The sequence below is a fragment of the Dermacentor andersoni genome, chromosome 6, assembly GCF_023375885.2.
Source record: "Dermacentor andersoni chromosome 6, qqDerAnde1_hic_scaffold, whole genome shotgun sequence".
NCBI lineage: Eukaryota > Metazoa > Arthropoda > Arachnida > Ixodida > Ixodidae > Dermacentor > Dermacentor andersoni.
Genome location: NC_092819.1, coordinates 77,661,861 through 77,684,189, shown reverse-complemented (window position 1 = coordinate 77,684,189; position 22,329 = coordinate 77,661,861). Strand labels below are relative to the sequence as shown.

Here is a 22,329-nt window from a genome sequence, read left to right as displayed (position 1 = left end):
CATTACCTATAATATAGTATACCGCAAATGTGCAGACCGGCACAGCGCAGCTGGTGACGACACTGTACTGTGGCTACGGAGATGTGCGTCCTTCTGCGAGTTGCCTGTAGCGAACTGCCGTTGTTTTCGAAGCTCTCTGCGATTTTTCGGAAGCTAATCAATCAGAAATATAAGAAGTGGGGAGAGCTTTTGCAGCGCCGATCATCATTTGCTTTTTGGTCTGCTTTTGACCCGCTAATACAAACAACGGAAGACTGTGGGACAAGATAGGCACAACAATAAGAAAACAAAACAACAAAGAGTTTGATTTGTTGGGTTCATTAACGAGCAATAGTGAATTTTACTGCCGTTGGTAGTATTTAACTAGAATTACCTAACCTACTACTTTTAGTTATGGCCTACTACCTTATTTCGAATCATTTCGGCATCCGTTCCCATATGAATGCTACGAAGGTCGTACTGAAAGTAAGGAGCAGCAGTTCTATAGAAACGATTACGCGGCTTTACGGAAAGTGAAATTTTGTCAGATTATTTTTCAGACTTTCGTTCATTTTTTAACATGCATGTTTCAGTGCATAAATTTTACCCCACCGATTAGGAAGCTTGACTATACATCTCCGACAGAACACCGTTCCGGACAGTAGCGTACTGTTGCGTTGTGTTCTTGCCGCTTAGTTCGAGTTGAAGCGAGAGGCAGCACGAAGGACAATTCACCGGCTGCTGCTGCTGCTGCTGCTGCTGCTCTTCCTCCCATCAGCGTTTTCACAATGAGGGTTCGCGGTCGTCGAGTGAGATGTGCTTATGTTTGCTTGTGCACGCGTGGCACCATGCTTCTTCATTTTGATAGTAAGCGAATGTTTACAAGTTTATAGGGCCGATAAATCTACTATCCTGTCTTCGTATAGCTGTGTACTAACTTACTATAACAATCGATGCTGCGCCTTTCAGGCGAAACTGGAACATTTTTTTTATTATTATTATTTCCAGTCACCTAAGCTTTCAGTCATCATCTTAAATGCATTGTGCCCTATCTCAAGTATACTCGCCCTTTCGTTTATTGTTGCTCACCTGTCTTCTGTAATTAGTGCATCAACAGTCTTCTTGTTGGCTATACCATTCAGGTTGTGCTTGGGCGACGGCTTTGTGGTTGATCTGCGATTAATGCTCGTCTGGTCATGTTTAGAATGTCTGCCTTATCTTCGGACAGTGCTCGAAGTCATGCGGGTCTCAATACGGGTGTTGAAGCCTTTTATAAATTGCTGCTGAAATTTGCGGTCTGAAGACAAATTATATCACAGTGCATTGCGAAAAGAGATGAAAATCCATATTTGCACAAAGGGTGGCATCCCGTACCACCCAACACCAATTCTTGTGCCCGTTGAGAGTTCGGCGAAACAAAAAAAGTGTTCAGAAAGCATTTACAATTATTCTAAACTTAAGTGAATAGCTGAAGGCTTCTAGAAACCTATTTGCTTTCATACAGGAAAGATGCACTGGAAGGAGTGTAATTGCTGCAGTGAGGATGTCTAGGTACGTTTGGTGCTTCATAGCGTAATTCGTAGATAGCAGGGCCGTTAACAATGACATCTGTAATTGTATAGGTGAAGTATATAGGTGTAGTATACGTACAGGCCGACTGGTCATATGCGCGTTGTCTACAGCGGCACCGGCGTGGTAGAAGAGTGCCATACTCCTCTCCCACTGGCAGAGCCCTCTCCCGCAGCCGCTTCAGAGGGAAGAGGTGGCAGATGAAAAGGGCTATCTTTCCCCAGCGCTCCAACACAACAGCTTGGACACAAAGCTCTCGCGCTGAAGCACTTGTAGTACGTTTGAAAGCAGCTATAACTGGCGTTCGGCGAAGAGCCCGGCCCGCAACTCGATTGCTCGAGAGTACGCACGCTTGGCATCAGCGCCTGTGTATCGGCCGTAAAAAAGTTCGACCCCCAACCACCGACCGCCGCGAAAGTGGCCGAAAGGGCAAAACTAAGCAATTAGCGGCCCTTGTACACTGTCTTCGTGGCATGGCGGTCAACACTCATACGGTGCTTCTGTGGTTGGCAGGCAACGCGGGTGGCCTGTGCGAGAAGTTCCAGTCGGACGTGGCGCTGCAGTTGACCTCGGACTACTCGGGCCGGGTTAGCTTGAACACGGGCGTCGTCACCTTCGTCAACAAGAACGTGCGCGTCCCCCACCGGGTCTCCGAGGTCACCTTCGCCCACGAGCTGGGACACAACTTCGGTGCGCAGGTACGTGACCGCACCCTGGCACTAAGACAATACATATTGCGCCTATACGGCGCAGCGCGTGGTATGCTGCCATGGGAACCACTGTCCCATTACACTCTAGTTCTGATTGGAAACAGTCCTGTGGCTCTTCACAGCGATCGCAATGACTCGCCAAACTGCACGCATGATCGGCTAACACTGTGCGCAGAGTCGACGCGCGCTGTCTACGCAGAGCGTCGCCGACGGGGCGTCGTGAAGGGTACTGATTTTTGTTCACGGCACCTGTTGTGTTCGGCCACAGCAGCGTATTGGTTGTGCTGTCCCATATGCGTGCTGAAGTTGAATTGCGTTTTACCTTCACTGGCTGCTGCTGTTTCCTGCCGCTCGATAGGGCTTCGCGGAAGTATTTCAGGCATAGTGCACACGGCGACAGCTAAGTAAAGTAAGATCAATTAAAGTGAAATTTACGTAATTGTAGTAAATTTGTATGTTTTAGGGGGCATTCTTGGTTTTTCGTTGTTTATTTCGTGTATGTGTGCGGCCTGCGTGTGTGTTTGTGTATATGCGTGTTTGTGCGTGTGCGTGTGCGTGTGTGTGAGGCGGTTTAAGCACGCGTTCTGAGTGAACCTTGAATGAAAGATGTCACTTTAAGAAAGTACAGAAAAGCTGTCATTAGTCCAAAATCTCCACGCTAAAACAAATATTACACGGTGTCTACTGTGTTCCGCTTAGTGTCTGCCCTATAAATGCTGTTGCCGGCGACACGAAGAACTTCAAGGTATATTTATACAAATTATTGTTTTTTTTTTGCATTTACCTGATGGCAGCGCATCTGTATGGTAAATATTAGTATGATGCACGAAATATATATAAAGTTGTGTTAATTACGACTGCTTATTCTCGTGAAATGATATTACGTGTTTTCTTAAAGCTCTTTTCATTTAACGAAAACGAACACAGAATCTATGGGAAGTTAGATATCAGTTGAGGTACATCACTTTATTTACTGCAGACAATGTGGCCAACGAGCGCGAGCAACTTTACAGGCACAACATTTCGGTGTCTTGCTTATTTTGCTCCATTAGGCAGCTGTCAACCCCACAACTACAGCAGGGTGTCGGAATTCCCCATGCGCAAGAAATCACTCATTATATATCCTCTCTTAATGTGACCTGGTCAAAACTCGCGATAAATAAAGCGTGGCTTCTTCGCATATGGATTGTTTACAAGGGCTTCTCTACATGTCACGAAAATCGCGGGTAGGGGTCATGCGATATATCAGAAACCACTGAAGCAGGCATCAGTAATCCTGGTGTCGGCTGCAAGCTACATGTAATGGAACGTATCGCCGTGAGTTGCAGGCACGCCGCATAGGCCATTGTTTTCTAGTTCAATCTGCGCTTCTACTCGACAGAGAGTAATGAGCTTGGACCTCGGAAGGGGCGCTTCTCTCAGAACGCGCAGCGCCATTCACAACTTCTCGTCCCTGTTGCGTGCCGTCAACAAAAGCTTTCAGTGCGGTTGCGGCCGCACCGACTCGTGCATCAGTGATACGACGTGAACATCACACCCCGATTTTCGTGACCTCTAGAGGAACCCTTACAAGCAAAGCGTAGGTCAGTGTTTATCAAACTGCGGGTCACGACCCCCAAGTGGGCACGAGCATTTTTCTGGGTGTCATGGAGGATGCAACTATTTGTACGTTCTCCTTGCCCGAAACAGGAATGAATTTTCGCTCTCGATGCTCATACTATCTCGACGCTCTTTTCTTTAAAAGTAAATAAACACACACACACGCGCACGCACACACACACACACACACACACACACACACACATATATATATATATATATATATAAGCGGTAGTATAATCCTTCGGTCAGCAGATGAAAAAAGCTTACTGAACACGGCCTCTCAACCGAGGCTAACATTTTCTCTCCAAAATTGTATAATTGTGGTTTAGCAGATATGTTTCTAACAAGTAAGCAGCTACATCCTCCTTATTAAAATAGAGAAGTGAATCAATTCTTTTTTAAATAATAAGTATTTTTGGTAGTTCTCGCTCTACTGTGGTATGTCTGTTAAATAAATTATAATGTTGAGGTATTTGCAGAATTACAAAAAATGAAGGAAGTTATAAACCGTGTGTGTGTGTGTGCGGGGGGGGGGGGGGGGGGTGCTGTTGTGGTGGTTTTGATAATACTAAAAAGGGTCACTTGTTTGGAATAGCTTGAGAAACACTGGCCTAGGCCCAAGAAGCCGCGCTCTATTTGACGCGTGTTTTTAATTTATATGATTTGTTGAACCTTCGATGAATAGGTATCTGGTACCATGATTACGGAGCCGCCAGCTAACGAAACAAGGAAAAGAAGAGAAAGCGGTGCAAATGTTTTCTGTGAGTGCTCCTTCAAATGAACATGTAATATAGAGAAAAATTATTTAAGCTACATTAGTGAAACATTCTTTTAGGGTACCAAGGAAACCTACTCTCGGATAGCCGCACAGGGTGCCAGGTAGTCTCTTTATGAATTTCTCTTTCAAATTAGTGCCCGTGGAAAGCAAAACTGTGCGCAGTTGTTTTACACACTACTCAAACAAACTTATCTCTACGAATATACCTTGCGCGTTTTTCCAAAAGACCGGAGGGTCGCCAATGCTTTCTGTTGTGTACGAACCCATTTGAACCGGAACTAACCAGTTCGGAACGCTCCGAACCAGTTCTAACCGTTATAATGTTTGCTCCGAGCTGAACCTGAACCGAAAAGCGAGAACCCGAACAAGTTTTGCTTCGACACGCTGACGTGAACACACTTAGGCGTCGTGCAGACACAGAGTGTGCTGTGAATGTTCTGCCTGTCGCGGTGGGTCAGTGAGTATGGCGGTCTGCTGCTGAGCAGGTGCGTGGTCGTGGGTGCGATTACCGCCACCACGGCGACCGCTTCCCAAGGAGATGGTTTGCACAAACGCACGTGTACCGAGCTTCGCGTGCACGTTCAAGAAGTCCGGATGGTTAAAATCAGGGAGCCGCGAACTGAAAAAAAAAAAAAAGAAAGCCGGTTTGGGTTTGAATTCAGCGCGCTCCAATTTAGTTCCGGCTTAGTTCCGTCTCGGCGAAATAAATATTTATAACGATTCGCGAACCGCTATCACAACACTGAGCCTGTTCGCGAACCGGTTCAGCACAGTAGTAAACTTTATCCAGCCCTATGACGAAATGCTGCAGACTACCATCGATTTGTCCGCGGGGCACATGCATAGGCCTTTTTTTTTTAAGAAGTGGAAGCAATGGGCTTTCTGGCCCATGGGAGACAAAACGCTGTTTTTTTTGTGTTTGTTTTTTACATGAATATCAATGAAGTTTTACGTTGTACACCTAAAGCAGCCATACACGCAAAGGCGTTCATTCATCTTGTACAAAGTTGTCGCAAGAGCTTGAGGCATGCGGTGTACTGCCTTTTTCCCGCTTTTCTATTTATTGCCATCCATACTGAGTATGGGGAAGACAGTATAAATCTATAGAGACGTTCGAATAGCAATATTTGCTAACTAAAGCAAATACGAGTATTTGAGGAAAAACGACCGCGCAATGTAGAATAGAATATCATATATTTTCGATGTCTAAAAATATTTAATGAAAAATTGCGTGGCCTGTATTTGGCAGCAATAAAGCTTGTTTACCTCATTAGATACGTGTACACCGCGATACAGTACAATCAAATCAGGCGCACGACAACACTGAAGGTAATAAAAAGGGGAAAGGGCGATCCCAAATGCACCTAGTAGAGTGCATAATGCTTAGTGAAAGACGAAAGGGCAGTGCTACAGCGCCGCGCATTGTTTTGAAGAAATCCAAACACGGTGAGATTGGTCAGACAATATTACATAAATTGCATAAATATTAGTACTACATAAACCTGTAGCAAACAAAAAAAAACTGCAAGTATCGTTTTACTCAGTTTTCTGCTCTTCTTGCATAAATAATAGCAGGCGAGGTCATTGATGCTTGCGAAACATGAATAAGGACAGTTTGTGCTAAATACTGCGGCGATATTTCTTACGCAACTGCATGTGATGCAGGTTCTTGCAGTCACTAAGCGCCGATAAAAAAAAAGTCCAAATCACACATATTGTGCCCGAGGAATGATTTACAGAAATAGAAGAGCGCTGCACTGTGTCTGGAGGCGCCAAACGTGCGTTGTTCTACGGCACGCAACAAAAGCAGCTTTCCCGTGCTGTTTATTCCATTGTTACCGCGAGCTGAGCAGGTGACAGCATTTATTAGCGACCGCAATGTCATTGTAGCAAGGAGTCGTGCTGATGGACTTCTTAGTTTTTACTTCTTTTTTTTTTCTTGAGGAAATTGGCTTCTTGTATCCTGATGCAAAAAAGAGGTGAGGCGTGCGGACAGGACACAAGAGTAGAGAAGTGGACAACACGAACGCCGCTATCAACTGAAGGGAGCACGGAGGCGAAAAAAGAAAGAAGGCGCAAAACTCATCTGCGCTAGCTCGGGTCCACTTCTCTACTCTTGTGTCCTGTCTGCACGCCTCGCCACTTTTTTGCATTATGAACCCTTACCAACTAGCTCAGCTTTCTGTCGTTCTAAGTTTGTATCCTGACGTGTGCGTTTTATAGTGTATCTGCTAAAGTGGCGAGTTGACCTAACGGGTTAATTGGGAGATTCCGCTGAAACGAATATTCTGCGGTGCCCCTGAAACAACGTTTCGACGAAATAACTGGCACGGTCGAGTTCATAACTCTAAGGGTCTGTGCCGATGTGGCCGTATTGTTACCCGCACTTACCTATTCGTCTATCCCCATTTTCGCACACAACGCAACTCATCGGTCGTAACGATCTCGTGGGGTGCGGGGAATGACAAGTAATTATTTCGGGCAACCAGTTGTGCATTGAGCACCCGTTCGTACCCCATATATGCTTGAACCCTTTCGTGCAGAACCGGTAACCGTTATCATTCTTTTCTAATTCAAATTCGGTTCGGGTTCAGGCACGTTCTAAGAATGTCGGTTCCGGTTCAGTTCTGGCTAGCATTCCCGTTCGGGTATGGCTCTGAGTTCGCGTTCGGGTTCCTTTCGACACCCTGGTTAAAATTGTTTGCGAGGTGCCCTCTGCGGCATCTCTCCTCGCCCATCTGTTGCGCGTTAAACTCGGGGAGTTGTTCAATGCGAAGCCTGATCGATGTGCTTTAGCGTCCCTAAACTGAGCATGAGCTACAAGCAGCAGTAGTCGTAAATTAACCCGTTTAATTCCCTATAGGTCTTTTCAGGGTGCACTGAATCCTTCTACGCGGGCGTTCTCACGTTGCGTCTGCAATAGGAACGCTGCCTAGAAACAATCCCGTCATTCACCGTGGTGGCTCAGTCGGCGTAGCGTACCGCTGCTGAGCACAACCTGGACATATGCTTTCGGTTCCCCACAACGCCCGCAGTTATGAGTTTCTAGATCAGTCTAGGTTCATCTCAGTGTTATTCTTCGTTGACGCTTTAAGGGGAGAATGCTTGGTCAAATTCTAAGCGAAAGCGTATTGCTCGGGCCAAGGGCCACGCATATTTTCACTCGAAATCGGGGCCGTACGCAAGGTACGCAGATCCCATAAGTACGCCGCAATATGACCGATTCCTTTTTATTTTTTTTTCTTCGATTGTTCTTCGTTGAAACTGTCGGTTTCCCTCTTCCCAGCACGACCCTCCCGAGTGCGTACCGGGCGGTAGCGTGGGCAACTTCCTGATGTTTGCCAGCGCCTCTCACGGCACGATGCCCAACAACCGGCGCTTCTCCGTGTGCAGCATCCGCGACATCTCGGGCATCCTCGCGCAGATGTTCTCCGACCAGGGCCCCCGAGCAAACTGCCTCCAGGGTGAGTTTGCCCGCGCCCTGCCTCTATGCCTGTGCGGCAGGCCTGTAGATTCGTTGGGAAGTGCGGCGCATTCTCTCGCACAGGCTTGCGAACGCTGTAAAATAATTTACACCCTTAAAAGTGAAAAAGGGTGCATATGTGTCAATAACTCACACCCTTAGGGTGTCGGTTATATAAATCACACCCTAAGTGTGGGAGTTATAGACATTTACACCATTTTCACTTTGAAGGGTGTAAATTATTTTACAGTGAACCTCAACTTCGTCTTTTTTTTCTTAGTATACATCGAGCCTCTACACAAATGGAAGGAACACTGCGATGTTATAAATTCGCTGCCGCATAGGCAATATTTCCGTGATTATTTATCGAAATTTATATCCCCCTCGAAATAACTTATCGATTACCTAAGTACAAAGTACTTATCGATTACGAGGTTAGTACAAAACTGTCTGAAAACACCCCAGCGATTTTGGACGCTAGAGAAAGATTTAACATTTTGAGCACAATGTTCACAGATCCATAAATCAGAACAAAGAACAGATATATCGCACGTCTGTAAATTTGACCGGTTAAGCTCCAATAAATGCAGTTTATAGTTACAGCGTCTGGAGTGAACAAATGTGATATCTGGTTTTACTGCTTACATAAGATTGTTCCAATAATTAAGAAGGTTCCGCTAAAATTCTGCTGATGATTATCGGTATACGTACGTATTTCGGAATGACCGATTATTATACATCAATAAGATTTTTTGCAGGGCGAGTTGGGGGAGTACAAAGGCATACTTATGTTGAATACTAAGGTTGAATACTTAGTGCTAGAAAAAAAAGAAAGACTTAGGAAAAAAGGAGTAGAAGGAAACAGAGCTAGCACGCTCTGCGTTTCATTGTGCTAGCTCCGCCTTTCCTTAGAGCTCTTTTCCTTCTAGCGCTAATATGTATTCCTCATAATACATCATTTTGGCCCCTTTTGAATGCCTCCATATGTGTGTGCAATTGACAGCACTGTGAGATCGTTTTCTTTTTTCTTCGTTGCAGATTTGCACGCTCGCTTGCTTTAGCTTATCTTTATGTCTTCGAATTTAAAGAAACTTTATAAAAGCGAGACATGGGTTTAAAAAACATATGCCGCCTAGAACTGGCAGAAATCACCTTTTTATTTTTAAATTCTGCGAACGTCATGAAATTTGGTGCAGCGCATGCCGAGAAAAAGCTATTCGTCCTTTTTCATGCATTTGGATAGACACATTTAGATAGGGGCATGTTCGTTCACTCCTGCAATCGCTTGGTTATTAAATGCTGTGAAAAGGTTCTGAATAAGGTTACGCAACTGAGATACAAAAGACAAGTATGTTGGATTCGCCACCACACTCCAATTTTCTCGGAAGCGTACTTTTTACGGACGACGTGTTTTCGTAAGCGAAATAAACGGAGGAACTGTTCTCGAACAATTTATTTAGCAGCGCCCTAATAAACAAACGCTCGGGGAATCAAAGCCGAGTTTTTCAATTCAGCGAGGCAGCACACATAGCAAAATCCCACAATACCGTGATCTTCGTAGTCACACACTTTGGTGGTGGAAGGAAAACCAGAAATAACATGCAACGAGCTTCAGTGCCCAATATAGATTCTAGTAGCGTGCATTCCGTTGCGTGTTTTAGAGTCGCCTGGAGTGCTGTTTCTTGTTCGAGTTGGTGAAAGCGTGCAACAGGAACGTACTCGCCTGGCTAGGCCGGCGCAATCGATTCACAACCGCACAAAACAGAGGCGTTAAGGTGTGAAAGGCCTTGTTCACGTTCGTTGATCGGTACGACCTTAGGTTGCGCTGAAGCGAAATTATGCGAAATTTATATTCATAATACAGAATTGAGAGGGCAAATAGACAAACTGGAGTCATCAAGAACGAAGTGGGAGAAACAGAGTCAGCAAATTTGATGCAAAGGAAGGAAGCAAAAAAAAAAAAAAAAGAAAGACCATTGAGATTTACAAGAAGGAAAGAAATTGCAAGAGAAAATCTGTGTGATACCACAAAGTGCAGTGCCTTGCTAATTCAGGCCCGAAGTGCTTGCTTAAGGATAAAAAATAATGGTGCAACTAATTCGCCACAATATCCAGAGACAACTTAGCACATTCTAAACGAACGCGAAAATACTCACCTAGCGAGACCAGTAGGTATAACATACACCTTCGAGTAGAGCTGAGATTTAAAGCTGATCGAAGCATTGAACGGTCAACGCCGTTGTAAGCAAAAATTGTTTGAAGTATTGGTCGAAGAAAAAAAAACGGGAAAGAGATTTGTAGGACCGAATCCGCTACAGGCAAAATAACGGTACAAGGTATACCTAGAGAACTTTTAAGGAAGAAAGAAAAGATTAAAGAGAGAGACAAAATGCTAGACTGTTAAGCATGCATATATTACCTGACTAACACAAGCAGACTAGGCGACTATTTGTCATCGACCCGTTTTGAAGGCTATGCTATTAAAGTATCATTGTCGTTATCATGGGCAAGCCTTTCGCCGCTATCCGTTGTTGGGTGCCCTGAAAACATAGCAGTAGTTCCCCTAGGACGCTGTAGGGGTTCTTAGTCTTTGTATTCCGCTGTTAGCATGAGCGTCAGCCTATTTTGTGCGCTCTGTAGGAGAAAGACTTCTCCCAGCGATTTCCAATTATCCTTGTCTTGCGCCAGCCGGATCTAGCCATGCTTACAAATTTCCTAACCTTAAACGCCAGCTAATCCCCTGTCGTTCTCGACAGCGTTCTCACTCCTTTGACATCCTTTCTTTTAGTGTAATAACTCCTCTCGTTGTCTGTTCTACGCATTACATGTTCTGGCCAACTACACGTCTCCCTCACGACCTCGAAAAGAATATCAGGTCACAACCGTTTCCTCTCTGATGTATATGTCATTTTTCTGTCTATTAGTGTTACGCCTATCACTTCGCGTTCCGTCGCTCGTTGTGCTGTCCTAAATTTCGGCCCTCGTGTCGTACGCTATAGCCCATTGGGGACGCCGATGCCGTTTCCTGCTAAAAGTGCAGTACCGGGGATATTGTAAAGTGCCGGCACTCAGAACGGGTATGCGAGGCTAAACTGAAGCTTCAGTGACGACTAGGCGAGCGCGTTTCGGCGCCTTCCTCTGCAGAGCTGCGGGGTCCGTTCTGCGGCAACTCTATACGGGAGGAGGACGAGGAATGCGACTGCGGCTACGACTGGCACGACTGCCGCGAGACGTGCTGCTACCCGCGCGAGCACAGACAGCTCAACCGCAAGGGTTGCACGCTACGTCCCGACGCCAAGTGCAGGTGCGTGCGCCGCCGTATTTTTTAACTTTCAGAAGGGAAAATGCGATCATGAGTGCGCAACGTTTGCGATGACGCCGGACGGACGGCGAAAATTTCACGCTCACAAGAGTGCGGCGGCGACGTCCGTTCTGCGGGCGCCTTTGCACCGGCCAGAGGTCGCTACGAAGTTTTCATTTATCGCCTCAGCTTCGTTTATTTGAGTCTTACGCATCAAGCTTTGCCTAGCTTAAGGTCACAGACGTTCGTGTTTCTGATTTCAAATCGCAAACGTTTTCTCCCGTATGCAGAGGATGAGCGCCTCGAACGCTCCTGCCTCCTAAGTGAGCGTCCCTCAAATTTCGCTTCCACTGCTTGATAAGCTACATGTTAAGGCGCTGATGTCGAATGTTGAAACCTTCAGCTGAAGAAGTCTGTAGGGTCAATTGAGAATTCCGCCGTAGAAACAGACGAACGGGAATAACGATTTCACCCTTGCGATGACAGAAAGCGCCAGTGTTGCTTCTTTAGTACCAGCCGACATCGCAACAGCCGGCTCCCTTGCAAAACATGATCAGCCCCCCGCACCTGGGGAAACTTTAACACAGAGTGAGGCAGGGACTCAAACTTGGGTCTTGGCGTGTGTGATCTCGAAATCCTGCCCGCTTGGCTAACGAAGCTGCTCGATCAGCGCCCGAAAGACAGCAATGCCACAAGCAGCTTGAGCACCCAGATGCATATCACTGCCAAACTGTATCGCGTCTAAAGGAGCTCGACGAGGGAGAACAGTTAGTTCGTTTTTCAAAATCCCGCTGATGCGCTGAGAGCAGCCGCACACACCAAGGTGGAAGTAGAGGACATCGTTGTTTTTCATATACCGGGTGTTTTATTTTAACGTTAACAGAAAAAAAAAATCACCTGTGGCATACAGCACTAATCTACCCATTGAGCTGGAATACTAGTATATATTACTTACATTGGAAATCAGTGCGCATTATTGACAAATAAAAAAATCCCTAAATAACTTTTCATCTAATTACTTTAACGTACATATTGCATTACAGGAACTGAAGCCAGTGATTTCACATGGCATAGTCAATTGGAGCGAATATTCGAAGAAGCGCCAGTTTTGAGATAAGAGCCGTCAAATTTCCCGTAAGAATGCACTGTTCCACTTACATTTTTAACAAAGCGTTTTTTTTTTTTTTTTTATCTAGAGAAGCTCCAAAGCTATTGGAGCACCAATTCATTTCGTTGCAAACTTCGGGAACGCATATCTCGAAAGTGGTGTCAGTCTTAAAATTCCTTCCAAGTGGGTAAGAATTTAAATCTCCACGGATAAAATTCGTAAATTGCAATATTTGGTGTAAAGCAATTAGTTTAGAAGGCAATTCGCGAAAGCTTGCTAATCAGTCATATAATCGCTTTCATTTTCATTTTCTTCGTCGGCCTCTGCGAGTAATGTGGCTCGAGAAATGGAACTGGGCTTCTGTTAATGATTACCCAAAACATCCTGAATATGTTTTACTTGCAAGCAGCAGAAGACGCGACAAATTAAAAAGATATGGATAAGCGTAGCGGCTTATGCTAGTTTACATGTCGTGAATACTGGGAAGAGCGGTAGCAAGAGGAAATTCTTCAAGTTGCTTTAATGAGAAAGCATTATATGCTCCATGAGGCAGAAAAGTAGGCATTGTCCGTCATCATCATCATCATCATCATCAGCCTGGTTACGCCCACTGCAGGGCAAAGGCCTCTCCCATACTTCTCCAACTGCCCCGGTCATGTACTAATTGTGGCCATGTTGACCCTCCAAATTTCCTAATCTCATCTGCCCACCTAACTTTCTGTCGCCCCCTGCTACGCTTCCCTTCCCTCGGAATCCAGTCCGTAACCCTTAATGACCATCGGTTATCTTCCCTCCTCATTACATGTCCTGCCCATATGCCCATTTCTTTTTCTTGATTTCAACTAAGATGTCATTAACGCGCGTTTGTTCCCTCACCCAATCTGCTCTTTTCTTATCCCTTAATGTTACACCTATCATTCTTCTTTCCATAGCCCGTTGCGTCGTCCTCAATTTAAGTAGAACCCTTTTCGTGACGGGTTGTTCGCATTGTCCGTGACGAGTGCTAATAAAGATTATCATCATCGCTGAGCGTCATCAGTCATCAACGCCTTGTATGACGTCAGTAGTAATACAGGATTAAAGTTAGAACAGGTTAAAGTAAGGTTATTTAAGGTGAAGTAAAGTGAATGTCCGGGAAATGAAGCTGATCAAGGTCGAATAAGGTTAGTACAAATTAAATCAAAGGGGATTAAGGTTGATTAGGGTTGGTAAAACTAAATCAAGGTGGATTTAGGTTGGTACAAATTAGAGCAGGGTCGATAAAGGTAGATTAAGGTTGGTACACATTAGAGCAAGGTGTATTACGGTGGATAAGGATGCATTAAGGTCGAGTTGTGAAGGACACGTGACAAAGTATGACATCACGTATCATGGACCTAACCAATTATATAAAGAATTCATAACGCTTTCGCATTCAAATCACGTAAGAATAGTTAGGCGACTAAATTTGTTATTGCTTCGCGATATCGCTCTTCCCAGTAACGAATAAAGGGCTACATGTATGCTGTGCCCGAGCTCGCGGGCAGGCTACAACAACATACACTTTGGATAACGTAGAATTGGATCTTTATGATTCGCAAAAGTCCTATCTCCCGCTATTTGGGTGCGCGCTTATCCTCAATTTCGCACGCAGTTGAGGAACTAGAAGTTCCGGGCGTTCTATAGAAAAGAAAAAAAAAATTGAGAAATACATTCGTACGTCGACGTTTTCTACGTCAGACAGGAAACCAGCGTGACTACATTATGCTCCTCACTCACAACGTTCCGCCGCAGTCCTACGAACAGCGCCTGCTGCAGCGATACCTGCCAGTACCGCAATTCGTCGTGGCTCTGCAGACAAGACGAGGACTGCCGATTCGAGGCCTACTGCGAGTATCCTTTGTGGTTGAAGATGGGTTGTGGGGCGCTATGATATATATCACAGAGGGGCGCAATCACACAGCCGCCGGGAGAACCGCTTAAACTTCGTAAAGTAGCGACACTCTCCTCCTCCGCCTTCACTCGTCCTAGTTTCTCCTCTCTCTCACGCTCCCTCCTCGACCGTGGCGCCGCCTACACCGCTCGAGCGCAGCAACGGCGCCAACATGCGCTACTCGCCATTCCGTAGACGCTTCTCGAGCGAAAATGGCGCTGAAGCACGGCGCGAGGGCCCACGTGATGCTATTAAGCCAATAGAGACGCGGCGTCGGCCTCAGCCAGAGCGCGCGAGGAGGAGGCGGCATTCTTCAAAGCGTGGTGCTACTTCACGAAGATTACGGGGTTTTAGGCGCCGGCGGCGGGTACGACCTTGACGGCTACGTGTCAGCGGCTGGAGCGGAGAGTGTCCCGCGTCGGCACAGAAGCACGACGGCGTGCTGTGCAATCGCGGCACGCAGGTTTGCGATGCCGGCGAGTGCGCGCGCTCCGTGTGCAACGTGTACGGCCTCGTGGAGTGCTACCTCACCGGGGCGCAGCGGACGCCGGACGAGATGTGCCTCATCGCGTGCCGAGAGAACGGTACGCGTTTATTTACCCTGCATTCCCATCGCTCGCACGCATCCGGTTCGTTGCGCTGACTGCACTTAGACGCGCCAATTAGATGACGCATTGAAAAAAATAAAAAAAAAAACGTAATGAAATGTGCTTCCTTTAGTGCATGCTGGTTTATACCGTCTCAACAGGTTTTGTTTGCGGAAGACGTCTGCCCGCATTAGAAGCGTACGCGTTTGGGCTGCCTTGTTCGCGACTTGAGCGGAAACAGCTCAATATAACGGGACGTGAGAAAAGGGCAGATAACAGCGCTGACTAACAAGCAAATGTTATTCTTTCGAGTAGCATATACAGGTGCCCCTTTGCAAGAACCAGAAAATACGCGAAGAGAGCGTACGTGGAAGCAGAAGTAATGTGATCACTACGATAAGAATGAAATTTCCTTCGGAAGGAATGGAACAGAACGAAAGCGTGCACAAGTATCGTCGCTCGTCTGGATGTGGAAGGCTTCGGAGGTTAGCCGTGCGCGCTCACCATGATAGTTTGACAGTAGGGCGCAATCTTTAAAAGGTGGCTCGCAGTCACATTCAACACAAGGCAATGACAGGTGGCTATGTCTTTCTTGCTTGCTCATCTTGTTTGAATGTTCGCGCATGCGGTCATTCACACAACGCTCCGTTTGTTTGACAGAGTAACGGCCGCAAGAAACAGGAAGCCAATAATCAACGTTACAACGGCACTTAACAAACTGCTGTCCGTGCTTCTTTCGCGAACTTTTTTCTTGTGCGTGTCGCGATTGACCTTCTGGCACAGACTGCCCAGCCTATTTGGGGCAGAGAACGCCACCCAATGTCTGCCCTGTCAATGACCTTCTCCATATTTACGCCAATAAACACATTAGCCCACAAAAAGCGCATGTAAAACAGGAAATTCTTAAGATGTATAAGTAATGTTTTTAAAGGGAAGTATTCGTTCGAGTCAGATTGAGAAATGAAACTTCCGGAATAACAAATTCGTCAGTCGTAGCCAGAACAAAGCTTATGTAAGCGAGCAAATGAACGTGTAAGGGGTAAAGAGGAGTGGTGCGACGTATATTTAACTATGGCAGCTCTCATGTAACATCTGCACTGGCTGATCCAAAGACAGCAACAGAGTGGGATGTCGCGTGGGAAGTACGTCAACGCGTCGGTTTTGACGGGGACAATACAAATCGAGAAGCAGCAATGGGACCTTCGGTGCCAATTTTCTTGTAATACAGCAACAATAACAGACTCCTAGACGAATAATCTATCGATCTAGCTCACTTTAATGTTTTTCTTTAGTGTCTCTAAGTATACGCGCGATCGTTTAGCTGCCTCGAATTAATCACAATAGGAGATTCCTAATGCTACATATAGTTTCTTTAATTCGTAACCCTGACGATAATGAGAAACTGTGCAATAAGTGTAAATGCCATTTAATTACTAAAATTTTACTAATTCATTTATTAATTAATAAACTGTAGCGCTCATGTTCGAATTGCGGAACAGAAGCCAATTAATATTTGAAACACTTTTGCTCAATTGAGTTCCGGCGTATCTGCCCTAATTATCACACGAATATACACCGGTGCTCTATGCACCGGTGTATAAAATGCTGCATGGAGCACAGCCCGTGCTCTATGCAGCATTTCCCCACAAAGCCTTCTTTATTTACGAAGAAGGCTTGCATGGGAAAGGAGAAATCTTTTTTCTCGGCGATCACTGCCCCAAATTTGATTAGACTTGTTGAATTTAAGAGGAAACGTTAAAACCTACTGACTCTAGGTAGGCCCCAAATTTGATTAGACTTGTTGAATTTAAGAGGAAACGTTAAAACCTACTGACTGTAGGTAGCCTATTTTCGACTGAGGCCGTTGATATATCAACTAATATTGTTGGCAATCGCAAATTTCAAAAACAAGACTATCGAGTTTACAACTGTAATTCAGCAATGCAAAATGATATCATAACTGAATTGCACCAAAAGCGGACAAAATTGATGTATATTACCTGTCGTTCTCAACTACACCACTAATATGTAAATAAAACGTTTCTAAGGTCCTCGAAAACATTGTAACAAATAAACAAAACATAGAAATATATACATCACATTTCTCCAAGTTCGATATTATAAATGATGCAGGTTACAGAACGGTGGTATCTGTGTTTTTTTTTTTTTTTTTTGCCGAGTTATAGAATTTGTAAACTTAGCGCGTCTATTTCTTTGCAAACTCACAAATTTTAGGCACTTTTTGTAAAAAAATTGAAGCCCTACAGTTCAATTCTGCTTACAAAAGTCACTAGCATTTAACTTTCTCTCGCAAATGCAACAAATGTTATTCAAATTCGGCCCGGGGTTGTTTAAAAGAAAGAATTTCTCCGTTTTACATATATATCTATAGGTGGCGTTGGAGTTGATCATTAGGTGATGCCTCCCCTTAAGCACTGCATAACAAAACCTGGCAACACACCATTCTATTCTATCGTTGAATTAGGGGGCAAAACATGATAATCTCATAATTATCGTACTATGTTGGTAAGTTTGAATGTATTTCTCGACTAACTAATTGACGAGGGGACTGGCCATTTAGTCTGGCTTGCTGATGTCGGACATTGCACTATATTCTGACTAGGAAAACAAGGGCATCTTACTCAGCGCACTATATTCTGAATACGGAAAATGGCGTTGGTGACGGAAGAGGTAAATACTAAAAAAAAAAGCTACTAAAGGAGCCCACATGAGTGGCAGGTAGCTGATGCGCGAAGGTCCTTTTATCATTCCTGACAAGTTCAAATTCCGGTTGCATCATCTCATCATCGGTTACACCAAGTACCGACCGTTGTCGGTAGAGATTTGTACCGATCGTTGTCGGTACAGACGCCGTATTAGCGTGCAGAAATCTACCCGGCCCTATATAACGAATTCTTTTGACCAGAACAACGCAGCTGGTTAGCGCTTCATCAAATGGTAAGGTGATTTTCGTGCGGTAAAATAACGTGGCTAAAGCTTTCAGCAATTTACCCTATCACCGTTCATTGCACCATGCCGCAAGAGCTTAACAGTCCTCTCTATCCAGTCAAGATTGATCAGCAAATTGCTTAGGCGAAATGTGAGTGAATTGCGACATACGGGAAGTGCTACAGGATGGAAAGTTTATTTACGCAGGAACTGAAGGAGTATCAACGTCGAGCGCGCTCCTTCAGCCTACTGCTCTGCGTTGGGGGCATAAGAAAGAATGAAAGTTAATTATTACTGCACGCAAACGATACTCGCGGCTTCCCAAAGCTGAGAGACAAGACGCAAGACAAGACGAATGCAGATAATAGCTCTGCGGCTCCATTAATGGCGTAAGGAAGCACATACAGGCACAAAAAATCACCGTAACAAATCATCTTGTGCAACTGGGCCAAACTCGCTCCTACTATTCGATGGCTACGATTACATATACCCTGTAAATTCGGCTCGAGTAGACTTGCTGGGCCGAAAATTAGTCATCGAGTTAATCGAGAGTTTTAGGTTAGCGGACGCAAGCGGCTTGCGTACGCAAGAACTAGGGGCCACAGACCTGCGCATGCGTAGACCCCTACGTCTGTGTCTGCGCATGCGCAGTACCGCCGCCCCTATCTGTAGCGTACGCAAGCCGCTTGCGTCCCCTAACCTAAACTCTTCTATGTAAACAGCATAGCGGGTTAGGCCGAGTAATCTTCGAGGTGAGTTCGGTCAACCCGCCTACAACGGTGTACTGCTAAAAACTGTTCTTGTCAAGACGCATGTAAACGCGGTCGGGTCGGAGTGGGTCAGCCCGATTTATGACTTGACCCGGTCGCGTCGACTTGGTGTAACCAAAGCTTGTGGAATCGGCCTCGCTCCGGTGTGCAGTGTCGGACAGCGTCTGCATGGAGGCGTGCCAGTTCGAGCGCATGAAAGACTTCTGCAACAAGAGGATGGAGCCCGGAGCTCCGTGCGACGACCTGCGCGGCTACTGCGACGTCTTCCAGAAGTGCCGCCTGGTGGACGCCGAGGGACCGCTCGCCCGCCTGCACTGGCTCGTCTTTGGAGCACGCGGCCTGCGCAACGAAATGGCGGTGAGGGCGGGGCAGCTGTACGGGCACCAGTGCGCCACCTATACAGCGGCACAGTGCACATCTTGAAGCGCTTTCTAGAGGAGCGCTGTTCGTGTGCAACTCCACAATATCTTTTTTTTTTTTCTCTTAGACGATGTGAAACTCGAACGTCGTCTTAGATTTGAATACACAGCGTGGGTAGTGCATCGCGCCACTGTAGCCTCACGAACGCAATCAGTACGAATGCTTAACGCATCTTATGACAACAAATACTATGAGCGATGAAAACAGAAGTAAGCGTAGCGGACGTGAAAAAACGAATGATCGTTTGCGGCTTAATGGTGGTGCCAAGACGACGTATTCTTGTGTCGTGATTCCATCACGATGTCATCAGGATACTGGTCCCGTTATAGTTAGAAGTACACATTCTGATAACCGAAGCTCATTGCTTTTCACCCCCCCCCCCTTCCCTCTGTCTTAATTAGGCTCACATTCAAACATGCTTTTTGCACCATCTATTTCATCGCTCTCAGTCGATAGCATAACGGAATGGTTATGTTAGAATAAGTGTGGTACATGTGATGATTCTGTGAGCTTTGCGGAATAGTAGTAAAGCATATTAGACAATAGTGCACGCCTCTGTTTTATATCATGTACACTGTAGGCAATGCGATCACTTAATCAAAAGCTGACGATTATGCGGTACTACCTATTATGTCGTCGTCGTCGTCGTGCGCGTACGTGCAAAATTATGGCAGGAAGAGAAGTATGCGAAAGGTAACATGGTATAACTACATTGTTTTTTGCGTTCCACAGCACATTCGCACGTTTGGATAGTCTCGGTTGATTATGGTGATCTACCACCCGTACGTGTTAACCCAGCCTGAACGTAAGGTATGTAGGAGGAGTCCTTGAGCATTGGAGCACATTCTGCGCGATATTTTCACCAGAAACTGAACAGGTCATGAAGCTTTTCCATTGTAGCATCGAGGTGCATCCTTAAGATTTGCAAACGCTACTTCCGCCACTCATTTTAGTTGTAATGTGACGTACGTCAGCCAACAATAGCGTCAGTTCGTAGTGATTGCAAGGTCCCATCAGTTCATACAGCGCGACGGGCTCTCAAATAGCCACGTCATCGGTCCCACTGATGATTTCGGTGTTTCAAGAGTTTCACAACGCGACTGATGATCTGGGCCTGAGGTCCCACCGTATGCAGCTGCCTCGCAGCTCCCCTTCGCTGGCAAGGCACCTCGAATCTTAATTGTTGTCAGACAGGACAACAAAACTAGGTGAAAATTGCATAATGTTCATACACGGACTCGTTACGAGTAAATGGCCAGAGTTACCTGCGCACTCTCATATCAATCTAATGATGGCAATAATCGTCAACTACGGCTCGTGCCTGCTGCATGGGAGAGGCGAAGAAAACATACTACTAACGAATACTGTAAGCAGAAATAAATGGACGAATAATTTGTACTGGCGAGGTCACACTAACTCTTTCTAAGCCTACGAAAGATAATAAGAAAATGACGCAGCGTTGTACAATTCGGTGTACAAATAAACTGAACCATGTCAGCTCACCTCCTTCTCATATACAGGGAAATCTGCTCAGAACAATATAGTATAACACAACGTCGAATGTGCAGTGCCAACCTGGTCGCGTCAAACCTGTTCGTATAACAGGCGAATTCTCCAAATGCCCGCGTGCGGGGCAAACATGTAGGGGGATGTGTTTTCGGTGCTCAATGTGTCTGCCCGTTGCAGCAATACTGGTACCTCACGCTGTTGGCCGTCGCGCTGGGCAGCGGGGCCACGGCACTGTTCATCAAGCTGTGCGCCGTGCATACGCCCAGCAGCAACCCGCACCTGAAGGGCCCGCGCAGCTTCGTCGAAACCTTGCGCCGACCTACAAGTTTGCTTCGCACGTGACCGTCCCCTGGCGCCTATGACTGTGACTAGTCCCAGCTGTGACTGTTTCGCATCAGCGGATTGATGGCGCGAATTACGCATGCTGATAACTACGCGTTATCTTGGTTGTTGTCTCGTTTGTTTTCTGCCGATCTCTGTGTATGGTTCAACGTCGCACTCGAATCAAAGTGCGTCGCAACGACATAGCTTCAAAACTGCTGCTTACATCAGATAAGAAGGAACTCACCACGAACACAATAAACGCTTAGGATTCGTCAAATGTGAATGACCTGGAACGCTTCTGTGGAAAGCAAAGGAAGAATTTAAAGGAGAACCATGATCAAGAAAGCGTCACGAATTACAACACCAATTTACTCTTTTGGCAGACCAAACCGGAAGGGGGAACAAACGAATTATGAGCATTGCGACAACATTAGAAGCTCAGGTGGAATTTGTATGCTCCGGCTATGAAGATAAGTGGTTTAGAATTTTGCAGAAAGATGAGGCATAGTTGAAGCAACAAGTACACCTCGACGATGTTATAATGTTTTGAGAGCACGCGCGATGCATCGGAACTTTACGAACAATTTTCTAACGGCAAGCTAGAATTTATGGAAATAAAATATGCCAATGACAGGAAAGCCTGACGGGATGATATTCGCGTACCACCCGGTAAATAAGAAACTTTAATGAGCTAGTTGGTTGCTGGCTTGATTGAACATGGTTACAACGGCATGTTTTGAGGACAGGACAGAGAAATCTGACACAGGACAAAAGACGGGACACAGAAAGACAGGCGAATGTCCTCTATGCTTTCTTTCTTTGTCCTCTCCTCAAAACACGCCGTTATAATCATGTCCCACCCGGTGAAGCCAAGACAACGGTCTCAAGCAGAGGCAATGTCTTTAGCCAACAGGGGGTCGGATGAGACTGCAGACAATCTGGACACCTGTGTCTGCCGCTATCTCTGAGAGGAAATGACCTGAGATGATGTAAAACGATGGATAATTTTGGTAAAGTTTTACTCGAATGCAAACATGGTTAATGCGACACAGTTTCAAGGTAGAAACTGATAGATATTGATGGAACAATACGGCTGTTTAAAAAAGCGAAGACGATTTTGAACGTTTGACAGCAATGAGCCTGCCGCCTCCAAGAAACTTCTCACAACCAGAAAACATCTAGAAACATCAGTCGATTCTGCCGAAAAAATAACGTCTTGAATTTAACTCGACGTAGGAAATGTGCCTTTGTACGTTTCCTAATAAAACGAACGTTTATCACGCTTAATGCACAGATAATTTTAATTTTTATGTAGTATGCGGCAAAATTAATTTGTACATCCGTGATC

General features: G+C 45.6%; 1 protein-coding gene across 1 annotated transcript in view; it reads left to right on the top strand.

Annotated features, from left to right (window-relative positions):
* LOC126522433 (disintegrin and metalloproteinase domain-containing protein 10-like) overlaps window positions 1-22,187 on the top strand; it is a 45,787-nt gene extending 23,600 nt beyond the window's left edge. The window contains exons 8-14 of the mRNA XM_055066641.1: window positions 2,062-2,246; window positions 7,925-8,102; window positions 11,246-11,405; window positions 14,284-14,382; window positions 14,816-15,006; window positions 18,880-19,085; window positions 20,835-22,187. Coding sequence (XP_054922616.1) covers window positions 2,062-2,246; window positions 7,925-8,102; window positions 11,246-11,405; window positions 14,284-14,382; window positions 14,816-15,006; window positions 18,880-19,085; window positions 20,835-20,999 — 1,184 coding nt within the window. The 3' untranslated portion in view covers window positions 21,000-22,187. The remainder of the gene's footprint in view (window positions 1-2,061; window positions 2,247-7,924; window positions 8,103-11,245; window positions 11,406-14,283; window positions 14,383-14,815; window positions 15,007-18,879; window positions 19,086-20,834) is intronic.
* Window positions 22,188-22,329: the final 142 nt, after the last annotated feature.